General features: G+C 36.8%; 1 protein-coding gene across 10 annotated transcripts in view; it reads right to left on the bottom strand.

Moving 5' to 3' along the window:
* RNF180 (ring finger protein 180) overlaps positions 1-23,008 on the bottom strand; it is a 183,158-nt gene that overhangs the window by 15,340 nt on the left and 144,810 nt on the right. For 6 of the 10 annotated variants that reach the window (XM_072750019.1, XM_072750023.1, XM_072750022.1 and 3 more), the window contains one exon: positions 19,719-19,844. In XM_072750019.1, the coding sequence (XP_072606120.1) occupies positions 19,719-19,844 (126 nt within the window). Of the gene's footprint in view, positions 1-4,716; positions 5,458-19,718; positions 19,845-23,008 lie in introns of all 10 variants that reach the window. The other 4 variants (XR_012000031.1, XR_012000030.1, XM_072750025.1 and 1 more) reach the window with 2 other exon arrangements.

The raw sequence follows: 23,008 nt of genomic DNA, 5'->3' as shown, positions 1-23,008 counted from the left end.
TTATTTATAGCATTGCATTCCATCTAATTAATCTACTCTTCATAATATGATGAATATGTTACTTCCCGGAAGTCAGAAAATTAAATAAAAGGAACTTTTTAGGTATCTTCCCATACTGAGTCCATAATTCTGTACTGCTATATAGCTACAAGTCCTAGTAGCTTCTAGAGTAACATACCTCAACTTTGGTACTTTGCACATTGGAATCTCTAGGGGAACTTTAAATACTGATGTTTGATTCATCTCCAAGAGATTCTGATTTAATTGATCTGGGATATGGCCAGGGCACCAGGCTTCATTTAAGGTCATAGTGTGAAATAACAGAAATTGACTCCCAGAAACTTTTGCTTCAGAAAACAAAATAAAACTTTAGCTCTTTTCTTCCTTCATCCAAAAAAAAAAAATATTTTTCATCTGTCAAAGTCAGTTGAGGACCTGGAAATTTTCTGAGATGAGAAGTTCTGTTTCATAATAATGGTCTTATTATGTAGTTGCTCTATTTTAGGAAGCCCAATTCCTGAAATTCTGGATTAAGATTATGAATACTGATGATTATCTCTCTCGGAAGTTCTTTATCTTTTTATTAGTATGATCAAGCTAAATGCTCACCTGACTGATTAGAATGAGTATGAATAGACTACATTTTACTTTCTGGGATAGTGTATAGGATACATAATGTAAACCAAATTCCCTAGAAGCTGGTTATGTCACTTTGAAAACAGTATTTTTACTATGCAAATTAAAAAATTTTTATTTTAGACTAACAAAAATCCTGAAGATTTATATATACTTATATGAGGAAATGCAAACTGTTTATAATTTGTTCTGTTTTGCATCTGTCATGACAGGTGGTATGAATGCTTTTGGTTGGATATGCCCTATTTTAAACAGAAATTCTAGTTTTCAAATCTTTCACATCTGAGCACTCAGTGTAATTTCATTAAGAAATCATTGAGAATATAGATTCCAGCTCTTCAATCCATCTATAAAATATTTTATTTAAATGAGCACTTCCTTGTTACTTTATTACTTTATTTTTCTCTTGTAATAATATTAAGGTTATTATGGTGCTTTCTAATAAAGTTATGTGTGGAGGCATAAGTATCCAAGAGGCATGAAATACTCCTGTGGATAATTATCTTTTTCATTGTAGAGACTGTCCTAAGGGTCAAGTAGCCACACCTGTACATCTAAGCTCTGTTTATCATGAAAAGAAACAAGATATGGAATGACTACATACATTCACTTATGCTGTGCACTGCAGAATTCCAGAAAGCACCCTTCTAAAACACAGCTATAGAAAAGGTGTGTCCTGGTGTTTTGAACTGTGGCATTCCTGACTTCAAAGTTCTGACTGCTTTTACAAGACTCTAGGAGGTAAACTCAGGTAGATAATCCTCTGTGAATCCTCTGTGAATCCCTTCAGGGGCTACAAACTGAGGAAGAGTAAGCTATGCCATTTAAACTATATTATCTAGATTCTGATGAACGGATCACTAGCTAAATGAGATATAAAACACTGCTTCATTTTTTTTAAATTTTTTAAATTATTTATTTATTTATGATAGTCACAGAGAGAGAGAAAGAGAGACGCAGAGACACAGGCAGAGGGAGAAGCAGGCTTCATGCACCGGGAGCCCGATGTGGGATTCGATCCCGGGTCTCCAGGATCGCGCCCTGGGCCAAAGGCAGGTGCCAAACCGCTGTGCCATCCAGGGATCCCAAAACACTGCTTCATTAATACAATCACCAGGTAATTTCATCAATCTGGGGTTATAGTAGACTGGTTTAAAGAATAATGGGGGCAGCCCGGGTGGCTCAGGGGTTTAGTGCCGCCTTCAGCCCAGGGCATGATCCTGGAGTCCTGGGATCGAGTCTCAACTCGGGCTCCCTGCATGGAGCCTGCTTCTCCCTTGCCTGTGCCTCTGCCTCTCTCTCTCTCTCTCTCTCTGTGTCCCTCATGAATAATAAAGTCTTAAAAAAAAAAAAAGAATAATTGGCTGCTTGCTTCTTCCTCTGGTCTTCAATTTGGGATCTGTATGTAGAGTGAGAAGCAGAACTAAGGCGACAGACTGAACTCTCAGTTTACTTCATCAGCTCAGTTGCACGGATGAAGTAGATAGAACTCAGAGAAGTATAGCAGATTTGTATTACTCAACCTATGAAAGGTAGACAGAATAAGAATAGTGGATTGGCTGAGAAAGGTCCTTGTTGGTTTCAGAGATAGAATGCAAGGGCACCCCTTGTTTTTGAGTTCAGAAAGTAGAAGCGGGAGGAAAACAAGGCATGCCAGCCCAAGGCCATGGCTGTGAACAAAGAGGCCTGAGCCTCTAATAACATAGGACTCAGTGACTGACAATTCCCAGTTTTAATTTTTTTTGTAACTTCCATTTTTTATTGACATTGTCTACTCTTTTACCTGTTGCCCATCTTTTTCTCTTTTCATTAGCATTTGTTTAAATAGTTATTTTATTTATTTATTTATATTTAAAATTTTTTTATTTATTTATAATTTTTTAAAAGTTATTTTAAAGTCCTATCTGATAACTCCAACATCTAGATCACTGAGGATCTTCTATTTTCTGCTTCTTCTCTTGCTTATTGATCACATTTTCCTAACCTTCTGTTATCTCATAATTTTGTATTGTATCAATGATTCATTCAGATTGAAGTAGATATTTCCTCCCAAGATGGTTGACCCTTTCCTTTGTCAGGCAGAGAGGGTGAGAGGCTGATCACCTGAACCCAATAATTAATAAGCTGAGGTAGAGGTGAAGCTAGATTGCAGCTTTCACTAGACTCAATCTACCTCTGATTTCAAATGGCTTAAGGATGTGGCCTATCCTGTGTTTTTTGCACTCCTTTAATGGGACGTTATCTCCTAAGCTCATGGATTTCATTGTGGGACCACAGGAAATTTGTACTCTTGTTTTCCAGGCCTTGATCTCTTGAACATGGTTCTTTGGGTTTTTAGTTAAGAGTTTTGTAAATGTTAAGAGGTTGTAAATGGAACTCTATCCTTTCATCCCACAAAGTTTAAAATAAGGGAAATGTCAGATTTCTGCAGAAGATGATGGAGTAGGAGGATCCTAAGCTCGCCTCATCCCACAAATGCAACTAGCTAACACCCACATTAGTGTAAATAACTCAGAAAATGACCTGAGGACTGGCAGCACAGGCTCTCCACAGCTAAATGTAAAGAAGAGGCCACATCAAAGAAGGTAGGATGGGTGGAGACATGGTAGAAAGCTAAGTAGACCCATGGGGCTGTCTGTAGGAGGGATGGATGCTGCAGACTCGGAGAATGAAGAGAAACAGATCCTCACACCAGACACCCCAGATATGGGGAACCTGTATTGGGAGAACAAATCCCTACAAAATTTTGCTTTGAAAACCAGAGGGGCATAATTTTGTGAATTTTTATAACCCGTGGTGGTTTAACACCTGGGACTTTAAAAATCAGTGGGCTCAGCTCTTGGAGATTGGGAGGGCTAGAGGGAAATGAATCCTCACCCTTAAAGAGACAGCAAAACAAATAGCCCCACTGAGATACAGCATAGAAGCAGCAGTTTGAAAAACACATGGGGTGTATGTGAAGGAGGTTTGTTTACTAAACTCAGAGAATGTGGTGGAGGGGCAGGGATATTTGGGAGACTTCTCCAAGAACAAAAGACCTGGTGGGTGCTGTTTCCCTTCCCCAGCCTAGATACACTGACACATATGGGAACCAGCACAATGCCAACATTCTCCACCTACCTTACTTACAGGGTGGTCTGCCGCTATGCATGTGTGCAGATCCACCCCCTCCAACTCAGCTGGCCTCAGCAGGAGGTCTGGGCAACTGCAGGTCCCCTCCTATAGCAAACTTTGCTGGGACTGTATACCCTTCCCCGCCCTCTCCTGCAGATTTTCCCCCTCCAGCCTTGCCAGAGGAGTTTGCTAAAGCAACTCCAAATCCTGTCCCACAACAGACATGCACAAACCTCGTTAACAGCATAGGCTCCATCCCTGTGTTCTCCTAAGGATTTGCCTCCTTTCATACTCCCATGGCCAGAGCACATCCAGGGCACATCTACAAACCTGGAAGTAAGCAAGCAGCCCTGCCAGAAGCCAGCACTACTCCAGTGACTCCTGCCATGAGGAAAGGGGAAGACAACCACACATACCAGTTTGTAGCTCCAGCAGGGGGTTGGGGGCAGACATCTGGTCAGATTGCAGGTCCCACCAACCAATGGAAGCTTCTTAGAGGACAATACAAGGAAAGCACTCTGCAGTTGGGTGCTACCCTATCTCTGGTAAACATGTGCTCTGACTCAGCTCAAGCCCAAAGTGGCTACCAAATTAGCTCACTAACAACACAAGGACCAAACACTGCCCAAAACAGGCAAAGAGAACTATTGCACATGAAAGGCAATGGCTCCTGACCCACAACACTGGGACACACCCAACACACACAGGAGACACTGCACTGTAGGATGCTACAGGACCTCTTCTCCATAAGACCACTACTTATAAGAGAAGAAGTTGTAGTTGACTTTCCTAACACACACACACACACACACAAAAAAAACAAATACAGATAATTAAACTAAGTGAGAAGGCAGAAGAATATGTTGGAAATGAACGAACAGGACAAAACCATAGCAACAGAACTAAATAAAACAGAGATGAGTAATATGCCCGAGAATTTAAAGTAATGGTCATAAAGATACTCACTGGACTAAAGACAAGAGTGGAGAATGTCAGTGAGGCCCTAAGTAAAAAGAAAACAAAAGAGAACCAGTCAGAGATGAAGAACTCAATAACTGAAATTAAAAACATACTAGATAAAATAGTGGATTAGAGGAAGCAGCAGAATGGCTAAGTGACCTCAAGGAAGAATAAAGGAAAGAAATCAAGCTGAATAGGAGACAACAACAAAAAAATAACATAGGGAACACAGTGTATCATCAAACATAATAACATTCACATTATAGCGATCTCATAAGGAGAAGAGAGAGAAAAGGCAGAAAATTCATCTGAAGACATGAATCTAGCGAAATAAACAGAAATTAACCCATGAAGTTCCACATCGGGACACATAGTAATTAAAGTAGCAATAAGTACTGATCAGGAGAGATTCTTATAGCAGCAAGAGAAAATACAATAGTTACATATAAGGGAAAGCCCAGAAGACACAGAGAAATTTTTCAGCAGAAACCCTCCAAGCCAAAAGAGAGTGGCATGATAAATTCAAAATTCTGAAAGAAAAAAAATCCTGCAAACAAGAATACTCTATATAGCAAAGCTATGATTCAAAATATAAGGAGAGGGGGATCCCTGGGTGGCTCAGTGGTTTGGCACCTCCCTTTGGCCCAGGGCGCAATCCTGGGGTCCTGGGATCGAGTCCCACGTCGGGCTCCCTGCATGGAGCCTGCTTCTTCCTCCTCCTGTGTCTCTGCCTCTCTCTCTCTATGTCTAAAATAAAATAAATAAATAAATAAATCTTTAAAAAAAAAACCCACCAAAATATAAGGAGAGAGATGAAGAGTTTCCCAAAGAAAAGTTAAAGGAATTTATCACCACTAGTAGAAAGGAAAGACCATAAAAGTAGGAGTAAGAAGAGTAGGAAGCAGAAAAACACTAAAATTAAATGTATTTTAAAAAATCAGTCAAGGGAGACACAAAATAAAAAGATGTAGAGTATGACACCATATACCTAGAATGTGGGAGAGAAGTAAAGAATGAGTTCAAACTTAAGTGACCATCAACTTAATAACGTTATATACAAACCTAATGGTAACCATAAAAGAAAACCAATAATAGACACAAAAAATAAAGAAAAAGGAATCCAAGTATATCACTAAAGAAAACCACCAAACCAGGAGAGAAGAGATATACATGGAGTCAAATGAAAATGAAAGTCTTTGGGATTCAGCCAAAGTTGTTCTAAGAGGGAAGCTTATAGCAATACAGGCCTTCAACAAAAACAGTACAGAGGATAAAACCCATATGATCATTTTAAGAGATGCAGAAAAAGCATTTGACAAATTACAACATCCATTCATGAGAGAAACCCTTAACAAACTAGGTTTAGAGGGAACATACCTCAACATAATAAATCCCTTGTATGAAAAACCCACAGCTAACATACTTAATGGTGAAAAACGGAGAACTTTCCCCCTATGATTAGGAACAAGACAAGGATTTCCATTCTAAATATTTCTATTCAAAATAGTACTGGGAATGGGAAAAAGTCTCTTTAACAAATGGTGTTAGGGAAAATGGACCACTCTCCTATACCATATATAAAAATAAATTCAAAATGGATGAAAGACCTAACTGTGAGATCAAATCATAAAAATGCTAGAAATTTCTCTGACATGGCCATGGCAACATTTTTCTGGATATGTCTTCTCAGGCAAGGAAAACAAAAGCAAAAATTAACTACTTGGACCACATCAAAATAAAAAGCTTCTGCATAGGGGATCCCTGGGTGGCTCGAAGGTTTAGTGCCTGCCTTCGGCCCAGGGCATGATCCTGGAGTCCCGGGATTGAGTCCTGCTTCGGGCTCCCTGCATGGAGCCTGCTTCTCCCTCTGCCTGTGTCTCTGCCTCTCTCTCTCAGTCTGTGTCTCTCATGAATAAATAAAATCTTAAAAAAAAGCTTCTGCATAGCAAAGGAAATTGTTAACAAAACTAAAAAACATATTGAATGGGGGAGGCTATTTGCAAATGACATCTGATAAAAGGTTAGTATCTAAAATATATAAAGAACTGATACAACTCAACACCCACAATACAAACAATCCAACTTAAAAATGGGCAGAAGACACTTTTCCAAAGAAGACATATAGATGGCTAACAGACACATGAAAGATGCTCAACATCACTCATCATTAGGGAAATGCAAATCAAAAACACAATAAGATATCACTTCACCTGTCAGAATGGCTTCAATCAAAAACAAGGAAAAAAGTGCTGGCAAGGATGTGGAGAATAAAGAACCTTTGTGCACCATTACTGGGAATGCAAATTGTGGTAGCCACTGTGGAAAACACTACGGAGGTTCCTCAAAAAATTAGAAATAAAATTACAATTTGATCCACTGATTCCACTACTGGTATATGCACCCCTATGTTTATTATTACCCCTAGATTTATTACAGAATTATGGAAGCAACCCAAGTGGCCACTGATAGATGAGTGGATAAAGATGTGACACATATAAAAAAAAAAAAAAAAGATGTGACACATATATATACAATGGAATATTACTCAGCCACAAAAAGAATGAAATCTTGCCATTTCCAACAACATAGATGGAACTAGAGAGTGTAAAACTAAGTGAAATAAGACAGAAAAAGAAAAATACCATATGATATCACTCATATAATTCATTAAGAATCAAAAACAAAGGAAAAAGTGACAAAGCAAAAAACACACTTCTAACTATAGGGAACAAACTGATAGTTACCAAAGGGGAGGTGGGATGGGGTGGATGGAATAGGTGAAGGGGATCAAGAGTATACTTACCATGATGAGCACTGAATATTTGAGAGTATTGTAGAATTACCATATTGTTTACCTAAAACTAACACTGTGTATTAACTATACTGAAATTAAGATGAAATGAAATTAAAATTAAGGGAAATTTCCTAAGGAGAATTCTTACTATATATTTATGGTAGGCCCCTTTCTATACTATAACTTGATTCTTCAACTCTGTAAGACTCAGGAAATTGCTTTTTGGGGCCAACTACTTAGTCCTTGGTACTGCCACAGCTCTTAGCAAATGTCTCATGGGGAAAATCTGCCATATGTTTGGACAGTTTTTCCAATCTGGCATGCCAGTCCATATGGTTATTGAAACTTCTGCTCATTTCTCTTACTCCTAGTAGAGTCCTCTGCCTATGGCAAGACTGATCCTGAGATAATCCCCAGACTTAGTAAACACTCCCAATGAAGCAAAGAGTCAGCAATATGAACTTTCCTGGAAGACTTTCCCCACAATGGAATTTTAATTCAATTAGCCTTTTAAAAATTCCACAGCTCTCTGATTTATTAATATGATTTTTGTAATTTATCATCCCCCCAAGATAGCATCATTGATACTGATTACTCTTATAATTAATTATACTTTAATTTATCTTATTATATCTTCTATATCCCAGAAGAAGAAATCTCTACTGCTGTTATTACCAGAAATAATAAGCTTGACTTATTATTTCTGCTATTTTTCAGGGTTCTTGGCTATTTTCTCATTTTTGTGCTCTGAATCAGGCGCCATGAACTCCCCCTCCCCCCTTTTTTTGCTGGTGATCAAATGAGATTGCTATTCTTCCAATGCTAAACCAAGAGAGAACAGCCCTGAATTCCATTTTGTCACTATATCTCAAATATATAATAGGTCTACAATACAGTGGAGGTCTACTAAAATCTTTCACATTTCCTGATCATTTGGGATAAAAGGTGTAATACAATATAAACAATATTTGTGTTGCACAGCTATTGCACAGACCCAGAATCACCGTCAGGGTACCTTTACTCTCCCTATCTCTTCATCACTCAAAAGAGTATACCACACGCCATGATAGGTTAAAGTCATCACTAGGTCTCCCAGTGATGGATTAAATTTTCCACTACTTTTCTTAAGGTCCACCTCCTTAATCTTAATTTTTTATTCCAAAATTGACCACAATTTCCCAGAATGATTCATAACCAATACGTGTACTGCTCATTGCCCCAACAAAGTCACCATGGAGTGGTCAGACATTAGAATACTTGAAAACTGCTGAAATCTTTTTTTTAAATTAAATGACACCATTTGTTAGACATTGACAGTCCATTTGAATTGAGCTGTGCAGAGTTTCTTCACTTTCTTTCTAGCCTTTCTCAATCAGAGATTCAAAAAACCCAGTGTCTGTCCAGTACCAGAATCATCTTTATTATGTTTCAACAGTTTAACTTTGTGTAGTTTATTGTACAGGGTAGTTAGGGAAAGCAGTGGTATTAGGGTAAGCAATTAAAATTGTCAGCTCAGGGCCAAGGTCAGATGCAGCCACCCTCTCTTACCATGAGAATCTGTCTCTAGTGCTAATTTCAGATGCCTGGTGGTCAGTGGGTGGGTTTTAAATTTATGTGCATATGCATACATTTATGTTATATATCCAAGTGTTTGTAAATGAAGGTAGTATTTTCTTCCAACATCCAACTTCATATGGAATTAATAAAGCAATTTCTATACAAGCAAAACAATAAAGGGGATGACATTTGTGTGAGTATGTGTGCATATTGAGAGAAAGAGTGAGAATGAAAGTGCTGGTAGTTTTTAAGATAAGAGCTATGGAATGGTGATGTTTGAACAAAATGTATGATCTGTATTACAATTCATTTGGATCATAACTCATTTCTTAAAACAGAAAAGATTTCTAATTTTGAATCCAATGCCTAACCAAACTATTCTGCCTTAGAGACCATGGATTCAGTGACCCAACACCAGAATAACACTGGGTCATGCGAAAAGGGATGGAAATTTTCTAAATAAATGTGAGCTAACAGTTTACACCTTTTATCGGGTACTAGTTGAAGACATGACTCTGTCAATTTTAGTCTTTTCCCCTTGAAAACTGCTATTTCTAGACATTTCATCCTCAGTTTATTAGTATCCAGTTTCCAATTGGCATGGTTTCCAGTCTTCTTACTATCTCTGAAACAGGACCTAGAAACCAGGTTCCATAAAGAATGTGAATACTTTGCCTGTGGAATGAAGACTTGCAAAGAACATCAAATGTGTCTTTGTATATTATAAGAACAGTCACATGAAGCAGGATTAAGACATACCTGAACCAATAAAAAAAAACTGTGAGAAGGGAGATTTTATTCAAAACAGAAATTTGCCTGATAGAGTTGTTAAAATGTACAAACTTGCTTTTTCAGGTAGTGAGCTCCCTGACATTGCATGTGATAAGAAAAACATAGAAGTCTGTCACTGAGTGTGATTGTTGATACTATTTGTGTACTGTTTGGAGCAGTTATGTATCCTCTCTAGCTTCTTATAATCTATGCTTTACATTTTAGTGGGAATGCATGTAAATACTTGTTTTTAAAGTAGTCTATGATATTGTCAGGCTTTGATACTTGGTTGGCTTTTGAAATAAATTTAAAACTCCTGAGTAAATCCTACATCAGGAACAGGGTCTGATTTTGCCCCTGGAAAATCAATAAAAAGGAAAAGAATCACTGGAATTTGTAAGCTCTTTCAAAAAATTGTGAATAAAATTCTTCCAGTTTCAGAGGAAACATAAAGGTTAATGCACTTTCTGCTATAAGGCATCACCGAGTCTGTAGCATATTTGAAAATTTCCTTGACTTACCCCTAACTTTCTGAGAAGGCAGATTTCTGGGTTATATTCAAACTCCTGCTGTTTGAGCATGTACCGTTTTGTTTTCTATTATGGATAGGCATTCTTTTCCATGTGGGTATTCCTTATTTATATTGAACATGTATAAACTTGCAGAATTATTCTAACACCTTTGCATAAAATTATGAACAAATAAAACAATTCCCCAGGCTTTTACAAGAAATGAATGGTCATAAATAGATCTCAGATGCCTGAAATTCACCTCCATGGTTTTGTATCTGCCAGAAAAAATAAGACATAGATTTATAAATCATCACTTTTTTTTTTCATTTCTTTGACTCGAGTATATTCAGAAAAAAAAAATCTACATGGAACTTTTTCTTTTCTGCAAAAGATCTTGGTAAAACCTCTTCTTTAGTTAGCTTTACATGTATATTTATGTAAAAGTGTTTTCTTAGGGAACTACCCATCATGGAATATCTGGAAATCATGTTAACAGGATACTGATAAACTGAGGATACAATGCCTGGAAATGGTAGACACTTCAGATAAGAGAACAAAGACTGACTAGTTGCACTAGTTCCTGAGAAGAGACATAAAGTGCTAGCTCATATTTATCTAGAATATTTCCATTCCTTTCCACATTACCCATTTTATAATATAAAATATGGATTTGTAGGAAGAAAAACATTTAAAACATGTCTGCTTTGATCTGTCCACAGAAACTTGGCAGGCCAGAAAAAAGTGGCATGAAATATTCAATGTGCTGAACGGTAAAAATATGCAGCCAAGAATACTTTATTCAGCAAGGCTGTCATTCAGAATAGAAGGAGAGAGAAAGAGTTCCTCAGACAAACAAAAACTAACGGGGTTTGTAGCCCTACAAGATATATTGAGTAGGGGAAAATAAGAACAAAAGCAACAAATTCTAGAAAGGAACAGAAAATATCACCAGAAACACCAACCTTACAGGTGACACTATAGTACTGATTCTTATCAGTTACTTATCAATTCTTATCAATTACTCTGAATGTAAATGGGCTAAATGCTCTAATCAAAAGTACAAGGTATCAGAATGGATAAAAAACCAAGACCTATCTATACACTGTCTACAAGAGACTCATTTTAGAACAATGGACAGATTATCTAAATAGAAAATCAACAAGCAAATGGCTTGAATGGCTAAAATGGCTTTGAATGACACACTGGACCAGACAGATTTAACAGATATAATCAGAACATTTCATTCTAAGGTAGCAGAATATACATTCTTCTCAAGTGCACATGGAACATTTTTCCAGAAAAGATCACTTGGTGGGTCAAAAATCAGCCTTCAACAAGTACAAAAAAACTGAAGTCATACCATGCATATGTCCAGACCACAACACTATGAAACTTGAAGTCAACTATAGGAAAAAAATTGGAAAAGGATGCCTGTGTGGCTCAGCAGTTGAGCATCTACCTTTGGCTCAGGGCATGATCCCGGTTCCAGGATCGAGTTCCACATTGGGCTCCCTGTGAGGAGCCTGCTTCTCCCTCTGTCTGTGTCTCTGCCTCTCTGTGTCTCTCATGAATAAATAAATAAAATATTAAAAGAAAAAGAAAAAAATTGGAAAGACCACAAATACATGAAGGTTAAAGCATATCCTACTAAAGAATGAATAGATTTAACCAGAAAATTAAAGAAGTGATTTTAAACAAATATATGGAAGCAAACACAAATGAAAATGATGCATGCAAAGGCAGTCCTGAGAGGGAAGTATGCTGCAATACAGGCCTACTTCAAAGGAGGAAGAAAAGTCTCAAATACACAAGCTAACCTTACACCTGAAAGAGCTAGAAGAAGAATGGCAAATAAAGCCTAAAGTCAGCAGAAGAAGGGAAATAATGAAGAATAGATCTGAAATAAAAAATATAAAAACAGAAAAAAAAAACAGATCAATGAAACTAAGAGCTAGTTCTTGAAAGAATTAATATAATTGATAAACCCCTAGCCAGACTTAACAAAGAGAAAAGAGAAAGGACCCAAATAAAATCAGAAACAAAAGAGGAGAGATCACAACCAACACCAAAGAAATACAAATAATTCTAGGATAATATTATGAAAAATTATATGCCAACAAATTGGGCAATCTGGAAAAAATGGACAAAATCCTAGAAACATACACACTACCAAAGCTGAAACAGGAAGAAACAGAAAATTTGAACACACCCATAACCAGCAAAGAAATTGAATCAGTAATCAAAAATCTCCAACAAACTTGAAACAAGGGCTCTATGGCTTTCCAGACACTGGAAATGTCTTTCCAGATGTTAAATGTCTTCTAGACATTTAAAGAAGAATACCTATTATTCTTAAATTTCCCCCTCCCCCCAAAAAATGGAAGAAAAATTTCCAAACTCATTCTACAAAGCCAGCATTACCTTGATTCCAAAACCAGATAAAGACTTCACTAAAAAAGAAAATGCTAGGGCAATATCCCTGATGAACATGGATGCAAAAATCCTCAGCATGATACTAGCAAATCGAATCTAATGATACATTAAAAGAATTATTCACCACAATCAATTGGGACCTATTCCTGGGCTGCAGGATTGGTCTAGTATTTGCAAATCAATCAACATAATATACCACATTAATAAAAGAACGGGTAAGAACCATATCCTCTCAATTGATACAGAAGAAGCATTTGACAAAGTACAGCATCCACTCTTCATAAAAACCAACAAAGTAGAGATAGAGGGAACACACCTCGACATTATAAAGGCCACATACATCCACAACTAATATACTCCTCAAGGGAGAAAAACTGAGAGCTTTTCCCCTTACAATCATCAGGGACAAGATAGGGATGTCCACCCTCACCATTGCTATTTAACATACTTGAAGTCTTAGCCTCAGCAATCAGACAGTAAAAATAAATAAAAGGCATCCAAACCTAGTAGGAAGAAGTCACACTTTCACTCTTTACAGATGAGATGATACTCTGTAAAAACCTAAAAGACTCCACCAAAAATTTGCAAGAACTAACACATGAATTTGGCAAAGTCACAGGATACAAAATCAACATACAGAAATACGTCGCAATTCTATACACCAACAATGAAGCAGCAGAAAAAGAAACCAAGGAATCAATCCCATTTACAGTTGTACCAAAAACCATAAGATACCTGGGAATAAACCTAACCAAAGAGGTAGAAGATCTATACTCTGAAAACTACAGAACACTTATGAAAGAAATTGAAAAACAGTCTATGCTTGAGGATTGGAAGAACAAATATTCATAAAATATTTATACTACTCAAAGCAAACTAGACATGTAATGCAATCCCCATCAAAATACCACCAGTATTTTTCACAGAGCAAGAATAAACAATCCTAAAATCCCTATGGAACTACAAAGACCCCGAATAGCCAAAGTAATCCTGAGAAAGAAGAGTGAAGCTGGGGATATCATGATTCTAAACTTCAAGCTATATTACAAAGCTGTAGTTATCAAGATAGTATAGTACTGGCACAAAAACATATAGATCAATGAAACAGAATAGAAAACCCAGAAATGGACCCATAACTATATGATCAATTAATCTCTGATAAAGCAGGAAAGAATAGCCAATGGGAAAAAGTTTCTTCAACAAATGGTGATGGGAAAACTGGACAGCCACAGGCAGAAGAATGAAACAGAAACAGTTTCTTATATCATACACAAAAATAAATTTAAAATGGATGGAAGACCTAAATGTGAGGCAGAAAACCATCAAAATCCCAGAGGAGAACACAGGTAGTGACCTCTTTAACCTTGGCATAGCAACTTCTTACTAGACACACTGTCAGAGGAAAGGAAAACAAAAGCAAAAACGAACTATTGGGACTTCATCAAGATGAAAAGTTTCTGTAGAGCAAAGGAAACAATCAACAAAACTAAAAGGCAGCCTATAGAATGAGAGAAGATATTTGCAAATAACTTTTGATAAAGGTTTAGTATCCAAAATCTATAGAGAACTTATCAAACTCAACCCTCAAAACCCAAATTATCCACTAAGAAATGGGCAGAAGACATGAATAGACACTTTTCCAAAGAAGACATCCAGATGGTTAACAGATCCATGAAAAGATGCTGAATGTCACTCATCATCAGGGAAATACAAATCAAAACCTCTATGAGATACCACCTGACACCTGTCAGAATGGCTAAAATTAACAACACAGGAAACAACAGATGTTGGTGAGGATGCAGAGAAAGGCGAACCCTCTTGCACTGTTCTTGGGAATACAAACTGGTGCAGCTGCTCTAGAAAACAGTATGGAGGTTCCTCAAAAAGTTAAAAATAAAACTACCCTACAACTCAGCAACTGCACTGCTAAGTACTTATCCAAGGCATACAAAAATACAGCTTTGAAGGCGTACATGCACCCTGATGTTTAATAGACCATTGTCAACATTAGCCAGACTATGAAAAGAGCCTAAATATCTATTGACTGACGAATGTATAAGGAACATATAGTGCATGTATGTATGTATATACAAAATGGAATATTACTCAGGCATCACAAAGAATGAAAATTTGCCATTTGCAATAACATGAATGGAGCAAGAGGGTAGTATGCTAAGTGAAATAAGTCACTTAGAGAAAGACAAATTCCATATGATTTGTGGAATTTAAGAAACAAAACATCTGAACATATGGGAAGGGAAACACAGAGGAAGGGAAGCAAACCACAAGAGACTTTTAATGACAGAGAACTAACTGAGGGTTGATGGAGGGAGGGAGGTGGGAGATAGGCTAAGTGGGTGATGGGTATTAAGGGGGGTGCTTGTTATGATGAGCACTGGGTATTACATGTAAGTGATGAATCACTAAATTCTACTCCTGAAATCAGTATTATAATATATATTAACTACCTAAAATTTAAATAAGAATTTGAAAAGAAAAAGAAATTCTGCTTGACTCATCAATATTTCCAATATACCACTTAATAGGATAAAGGGAATAGGTCTATTCTAGTAGACATGGCTGAATGAATTCTGTAAAAGTTTATATGAGCTTTATTCACTGATACTAAGAAAGCAATGAGGCTGAAAAGCAGAAAGAAAAAAGATTAATAAAAAAAAGTGAGAACGGGTTAAGGAAACTCTGTGACATTATTAAGAGCAATAACATTTACATTATAGGGACCCCAAAGGGAGAAGAGAGAGAGAAATGGGGTTATAAAACTTATCTAAAGAAAAAAAATAGCTGAAAATTTCTCTGATATCCTGGTCTAGAGAGTACAGGGAGTCCCTAACAAGATGAGCTCATAACTACACCAAGACACATTAACAGTAAAAATGACAGAAAGTAATGATAAAGAGAATTTTAAAACCATTATGAGAAGTGTGCCTGGGTGGCCCAGTTGGTTTAGCATTCAACTCTTGGTTTCTGCTTAGATCATGATCTCATGGGTCATGAGATCACACCTCCCATTAGGCTCTATTCTCAGTAAGGGGTGCGCTTGAATTCTCTCCTCTGCCCCTCCCCCATCATGTGGATGCACTCTCACAAATAAATCTTAAAAAAAAAAAAAAAAAAGAGCAGTAAGAGAAAATAGTTACATACAAGGGAAACCCCATAAAGCTACTTTTTAGCAGAGACTTTGCAAGCCAGAAGGGAGTAGCATGATATATTCAAAGTGCTGAAGGAAAAAAGATATACAACCAAGAATCCTCTTATAGAGCAGAACTGTCAAATCAATATGTTGTACACCTGAAACTAATAGAACATTGTAGTTCACCTATACTTAATTTAAAAAAGTATGGTTTTGGCATTAGGACAAGAGAAACAAATAAGGATCTCAGAAACAGGCTCACATACATGGAAATATAAATTATGACAGACTTGTGTACATCAGTGGGGAAATGATGAATTATTTTCAATAAATCGTGAGTGAAAAAGATTAAATGGGAAGAAATCCCAAGGTAATTGGATCCCTACCTACAATATAGCAAAAAAAACAATAAAACCCTCACAAAATTCAAAAAACAACAACACAAGTCTATTCCAAATATCTTTAAACTATTTGAAAAATACCAGGAGGATATCTTTTTGATATTGGGGAAAGAGAAGAATTTCATAAGGCAGGTAATACAGACCAGAAAGATGGTGAAACAAACGCAAAGCCATGATTTATTAAAAGATACCGTAAAGACAAAAAACAAACCACAACTGGGAGATGGTAGCTACTATTTATACAACTAAGAGAAAAAGAAGTCACCAGAAAATATTTTAAAACTCTCAAAAATTAACAAGAAAAATATAATCAACAGGAAAATGAACAAATTTATATAGGAATTTCACAGATGAAGAAACTCAATTGTCAATATGCATATAAAGCTGTGTTTATTCCCCATTAGTGATTAGGAGATTGAAATTAAAAACCCAATGAGATACCATTTTATACCTATCAGACTGGAAAAATTTAAAGGCCTGAAAATATCAAATGTGATAGACAAAGGTGATGATAAATCAATATGTTCAGGAAACTGGTTTGGTTTAGGTAATAAAGTTAAAAACGTACCTTTCTTATGACCTAGTAGTTTTCTATTGGCATTTATTCTAGAGGAATTTTATCTTATTTATTTATTTATTTATTTATTTATTTAAAAAAATTTTTTTTAAGATTTATTTACTTATCTATGATAGAGAGAGAGGCAGAGACACAGGCAGAGGGAGAAGCAGGCTCCATGCAGGGAGCCCGACACAGGACTTGATCCCAGGACTCCAGGATTACACCCTGGGCCAAAGGCAGGTGCTAAACCACTGAACCACCCAGGGATCCCCAATTCTAGAGGAATTTTAAACATGAGAAGAATGTTGATAGGAGCACTGTTTGTAGTAACAAAAAAACGGAATAACTCTATTATTCATCAACAGGAGAATGGATTAACTGTGCCATAGTCATATAATAGACTATAGTATAGCAATAAAAATAAATGAATATTGCCCATGCTTACTGAAATGGATGGATCCAAGAAACATAATGCTGAGCGACCAAGCAAATGCAGAGGAATATATATCCTGTTAGCACTACAGAAATTCAAGAACAAGCAAGATTAAATAATACTGATTAAATATACTTATATACTTGTATACTTGTACAGAGAGATGATAATGCAAAATTCAGGGGAACAGGATGGGAACAAAGAAGGACAGAAGATGATTCAGGAATACCGATACATGAGAAGTATGTATTATGACTAAAATGACTAAATCCCATGTAGGGTTAATGACTAAAATCCCATGTAAGGTTTTTCAGGCCTGACCTTAGGCAGTCACAGATGCTTTACCTGGCTGGCCTCACAGGACAAACTGCCCTGAGGTCTCCCTGGCCTGTGATGCTCCTTCACATATTACATACCTATGCCTAGCACCTGCATTCCTAGGTTCTTTATCTGAAGCCTTGGTCAAAGGACTTCTTCAGGTGCCTCTACTGTGGCCTCTTTAAAGAGGCAGAACAAGGAACCTTTTCCACCCACTCTGAATTCGTAATTAGTACTCAGGGCTATTCTGCTCATAGGCGTTTGTCATCCTGCCCACCTTTCCTCTCCAAGCTCCCACCCTGCCCCGACCCTTGGTGCTCACAAAACTGCCAGTGCCTTTTGTTTGGGGATCCCTCAACAGTGAAATGACACCCACATCTGTGCCAATCTCCCAACCCTGGACTAGTGCACTGTTCCTAAAGGGAAAATGCAATGGGATTGAGGGGCATCAGCATTTCCTCCAGTTTTAGACTTCTGTTTATAGCACTGCACCAAGCGATCAAAGGCTTAACTCTTTCAATTCTGAGGCTCAGCTTTTGTTTAGCTCAGCAGACTCTTGACAGTAATATATTTCTTTCTTTCTGTTTTTTTTTTTTTTGAAAGTAATGTATTTCTTAAGTTAGGCTGTGTAATAAAGCTACTTTGAACCTCCTCCGTAAAACTTATAACAACTTAAGTTCTGTGGAATCATTTGGGGAGGACAAATATGAAATCACAAAGAAGCAAGTGTCTAAATCATAGCTTTAGTATCTCGGGATACAAAAAGGTGAAGGAAATTGTGAGGTTATCAGAAAGCTGCATCATTCTTTTTAAAATCTGGGTGTACAGTAGAAGGAAACAATGGAATCTTTTAAAGCATATAATTCTTTTTATAAATTTTCTCTTTTTTGTTACAAAATCTTTTGAGTAAGCTTGATTTTCTTGCATTTGCTTTCATATTCTGTTTAAATGTATCTATACCAAATCCGTGGATGAGTTTCTACAGTTAATTACTATTTCATAAAAATAATACACATTTATAAAATGTCTTTAAACTATTTTCTTTATTCAAACTACTGTATAAAGTTATATTTGTCCTTGAAATACTTTCTTCATACCTCATGGGTTTCATAAATCATCTTATTTTTTTGCCTCAACCACATAGTCTCCATTTCTGTCTCTTTTTGGTTTATGTCATTGCAGTACTGATTTTTTTTTAGGTCTTATGTAGAAGCCTCCCCCCATCCTGGCTTCCTGAAGATCAGAGTTCCCCATATCTGAAGCTTTCCAGACTCCATAATATCACAAGTGGTAAATGCTAAAACTGCACCGTAGTTCATGTTCTGGCCATGATTTTTATAAAAGAGAAATTATATATTATGTCCATATTGTATGATTATTTTTTTACAGTAACAAATTCTCAAAAGTGAAAAAAGGTATTAGAGATTGCTTTGTCCTTATTTTGAAAATTCCCTGTATCTGTATAGTACAATTAGTTATATTTAGGATGTGCTTTCACATTTGTTCATTTGATCCTTGCAACTATATTAATTAGGCTGCACATATATACATACTTTATATATGAGAAAACATAAACAGAACAATCGGTTCCTATGACACCTCTGAGGTCATTCAGCTAGTCAGACCTGAACCCAGAAATAGGATTCCTATTCCAGTACCTCTCAGACACTCTGTACACCTAGGCTCTGCTATTTTCTACTTGTCTTAAACTTGTGGGACAACTATAAAATATTAAAACTAGATAAACTTACCTGTAATAATGAAGTATTCAGAATCTTTATAAAGTACATTAGTGCTTTAGTCAAATCTGTCACTTTTGAGATGAATTTCATTATCTACATATTAAACATTATTGATAGCAAGGCAAAGTAAATTTAATCATGTTTTCTCTCAAATTTTGTTCTTATTCTATACTTTCTATTTTCTTCATATACATATGGAAGCTTTTAGCAAGAAGATACTCAGCAAAATCTTCACTGAAAACTCACCGATGCAGAATTATGTTTCTACAAACATTTTAGTTAAAAAAAGAGGCCCTGGACAAAGTTACCAGACTTTTTTTTGCATTAGTTTCCTTACCTCCAAAAAGATGGAATGCTTTTCTGCAGCTTGGTAGGGGCCATTTTGCAGAGCTGGATTTCTGAAAGCTTTGTTTTATTTTCAAATATTCTTTAGGAAAGAATGTTTTTGTGGCATTGTTCAGTTCTAGAGTAAAGAAAACAGGAGATTTAAATGTTAATTTGAGTAAAAGGGCAAAACTATGAAAAATTACTATTGCAGTATTTCGATAATAAATTCAGACCTCTTTAAGAGAGAAGACAAAAGTGGAGTCAACTTTGTAATTTTAACTCAAGCAAACATAATTTCCCCCAAATTCACATTTGATGGGAACTTTGATGTACCTACACATAGAATATATATCTCCTGGTTTGTTCCTACATCATTTGCTATATCAGATATAACCAAGAATGAGACACAGTCCCTGTCCTCAAGAAGACTAGAGATGAAAAGATGGAAACAAACAGGTAGACAAAGATGGGAAAAATGTGTTCTAGGTATAGCGACAGAACAAGTTGAGTGCAATCATGGTTCAGGAGCGATGATGAAAAGGAAAAACTTTTTTGCACTTTTTCTTTCTTTTTTTTTTTTTTTTAACCCTTCAAGCCCAGGAGAAATCTGCTAGTATTATAAGACTTTCACAGGTTAAAGCCCTTACCCAAGATTTCACCTCAAGCAGTGGTGTTCGCTTTGTATTTACTGAGGTTCTTTAATGACTTTGGAGCACTGAACAAATCATTTTAGTAACTGTTTCATCAGCCAAGAGTAAATAGTTCACTCTCTGCTAGAAGAATAATAAAGTTAGGAGGAGATTCAGTAAATGAAGCCCAGTTTAACCATCACATTTACTGAGGTTTTATACTATGATAAAGACAAAATGTTAAGTACTTTATATTGTGATGATGCATACCATTATTATTTTGTATGTAAAGTCACATTTTAAGATTAAGAGGAAGGCTTCTGACAGGGGTATATTGCTGGATCCTCAAAAGGTTATCACAGCATCCATTCCTGGTTTCAAGAAACCATAATTCTGTGTTCTGTGTGAAAAGAAATCAGGTTCCATCCTCCCTGCCCACTACAGCACAGTCAGTACTATAGTCTGGTTTATAATTTTTAAAAACTGTCAAAGTCACACATATCTGTGGTTTAAAAAATCCAACAGGGCAAAAACAAAACAAAATGAAACAACAATGATCTGTTCCACTTCTTATTTCTGTCTCCACTTCCAATCCCTAGGGACTGTTTAAGTGTTTCTGTTTTCAGTTTTTTTCTGGAGACTAACCTCCTTAAGTGAAAGTCAGTGGTTTTCAAGACTTGGTTTGCAAAGCACTAACAATATGTGAAATGATTTTGGGTGAGATTGCATAAAAATGTTTAAACATGACAAAGTTACCTATTTAATGTGTATTAGATGAAATGTATAAACTAGATCAAACAAATTCACAAATAGATCGCTAAGGATGAGGCTAATGTAAGTAAGGAAACAAGTCTTGATACAAAGAAAATTCTTAAGAACAAAATAATTCAGGTGGTACATGGATACAGTAAAAATTGTAAAAATGGTACCACATGGGTGCTTCACATGGGCACAAAAGGAGTTTCACCAAGAGAATTAAGGTCCCTTGCAAATGGCACTTTCTTGCCCCTCTTACACAGATGTTAAGTAAGCATTGCCTATGAAGCCCTAAAGATTTTAAGACAGTTTGTGGATTTTCACTGAGTATGAAAAAAGCTGCTCTAAATATGCTTACTTTGATATTTCTTTTTCATAATAAAAAATTTATTTCCACATTTTAAAGCCTAAGGATGACTGCAACAGAAAACATCATGGCATAGTCAGATACTCTTACCGACAAAAAGAATGAGTTTGGATTTCTGGCTCAATGACTATTCTGTACAAGGCAAACAAACAAACAAAAAAATAAGAGTGGAGGCATGGATGGACACAAGAAAAAAACCACTATTAGCATAAGAGTGAACAGACCAGACTTACTGGTGGAGAATAAGAGGAAGTGTGAAATGCTCTTAATGGAAATAGGGATAATAGACCAAGACCATAATAGACTGTCACAGTAGATAAAAAGAGAAGTGTGATATTCTTTTGGATGAGCTGTGTGTCCTGGATAAAGCCCAGCAGGACATGAGAATGTCAGACAGAACACAGAATAATTCTTCACTGTGTAGGACTGGCCCAAACACTCTAGGATATCTGTCATCACTGCCCCCACTGACTAGATGCCAGGATCATCCTCCGATTATTGAGACAGCCAAAATATCCTGGTGAAAAATCATAGGTCTTTTCCACGCTTAAAGTCCTAGATTAGCTTAAATGTCATTTCCTTATTTAGTTAGGGACTTCTATACACAAGGTAGAATTTAATTTTTTTTTCCCCAATGGAGTTCACCAGTTTATCTGCTCATCAGCACCTACTTCTGCTAAGTAAAGACACAAGAGTAGTGCATATGGCAGCAGGGGCATCAAAAGAGAGCCGGAGTTTGATGGGTGAAAATAGTGGAACAAGAGCAGGAGTCCTTCCAGCTGAGGTTTGGTGCATGTGAATGGGGACGAGGCATGGTGCTGAGTGATTTCACAGTTGGGGAATAGGTTATACTGATCCTGTGGCTCCCTTTGCAATACCTGAGACACTCCCATTGATGATATAACCATGGGTTATGATCCCTGAACAACGGATAGAGGTCTGCAGTAGGATTGCCTACAGGAGGATCCTCCAGTCAATCCACAGTGGGGGAAGTGCCTGGCTTGGTTTGAAGGCTTCAGTCAGAAAGGCAATTCAAGAAAATATGATACCTTCCCTCACAATGAAACCATGATATCTTTGCCTGGGGTATTCCTCCTCTGTCACCTGGATGACTCCCACTCCACCTAATGCCTGTAAACCACAGCCTTTGCCTGTCCTTAGCCTGCTGATTTGAGGTGGCCTGTAGATACTGTTATGAAGCATACAGCACCTCCCTGAATAGACCTAGCATTGGGGTGCTGCTGATGTGGGGACTCTGGGTCTGAAAGGATGTGGTGAGGTTGTCAGTCAATGAATGGGAAGGGTCTCACCTATTCAGACGTCTTATTCCTCAGACCTGCCTACACTGGTGTCCTTCCCATATTCAAAGATAAAAGCACTCTAATTAATTTAGGACACACTAGAACTTTTCCCAATCTCACAGGAAGCTTAGAGTCTGCCTTGTCCAAACTTATCCTTCTTTTTCCCAAAGTGACTTCACCATTTTATATTTTAACAAAAAACACACGAGTTCCAATTTCTCCATATCCTTGTCAATATCTGTTACTG

This window comes from Vulpes vulpes, chromosome 2 (assembly GCF_048418805.1).
Source record: "Vulpes vulpes isolate BD-2025 chromosome 2, VulVul3, whole genome shotgun sequence".
NCBI lineage: Eukaryota > Metazoa > Chordata > Mammalia > Carnivora > Canidae > Vulpes > Vulpes vulpes.
This window is presented reverse-complemented; position numbering and strand designations above follow the sequence as displayed.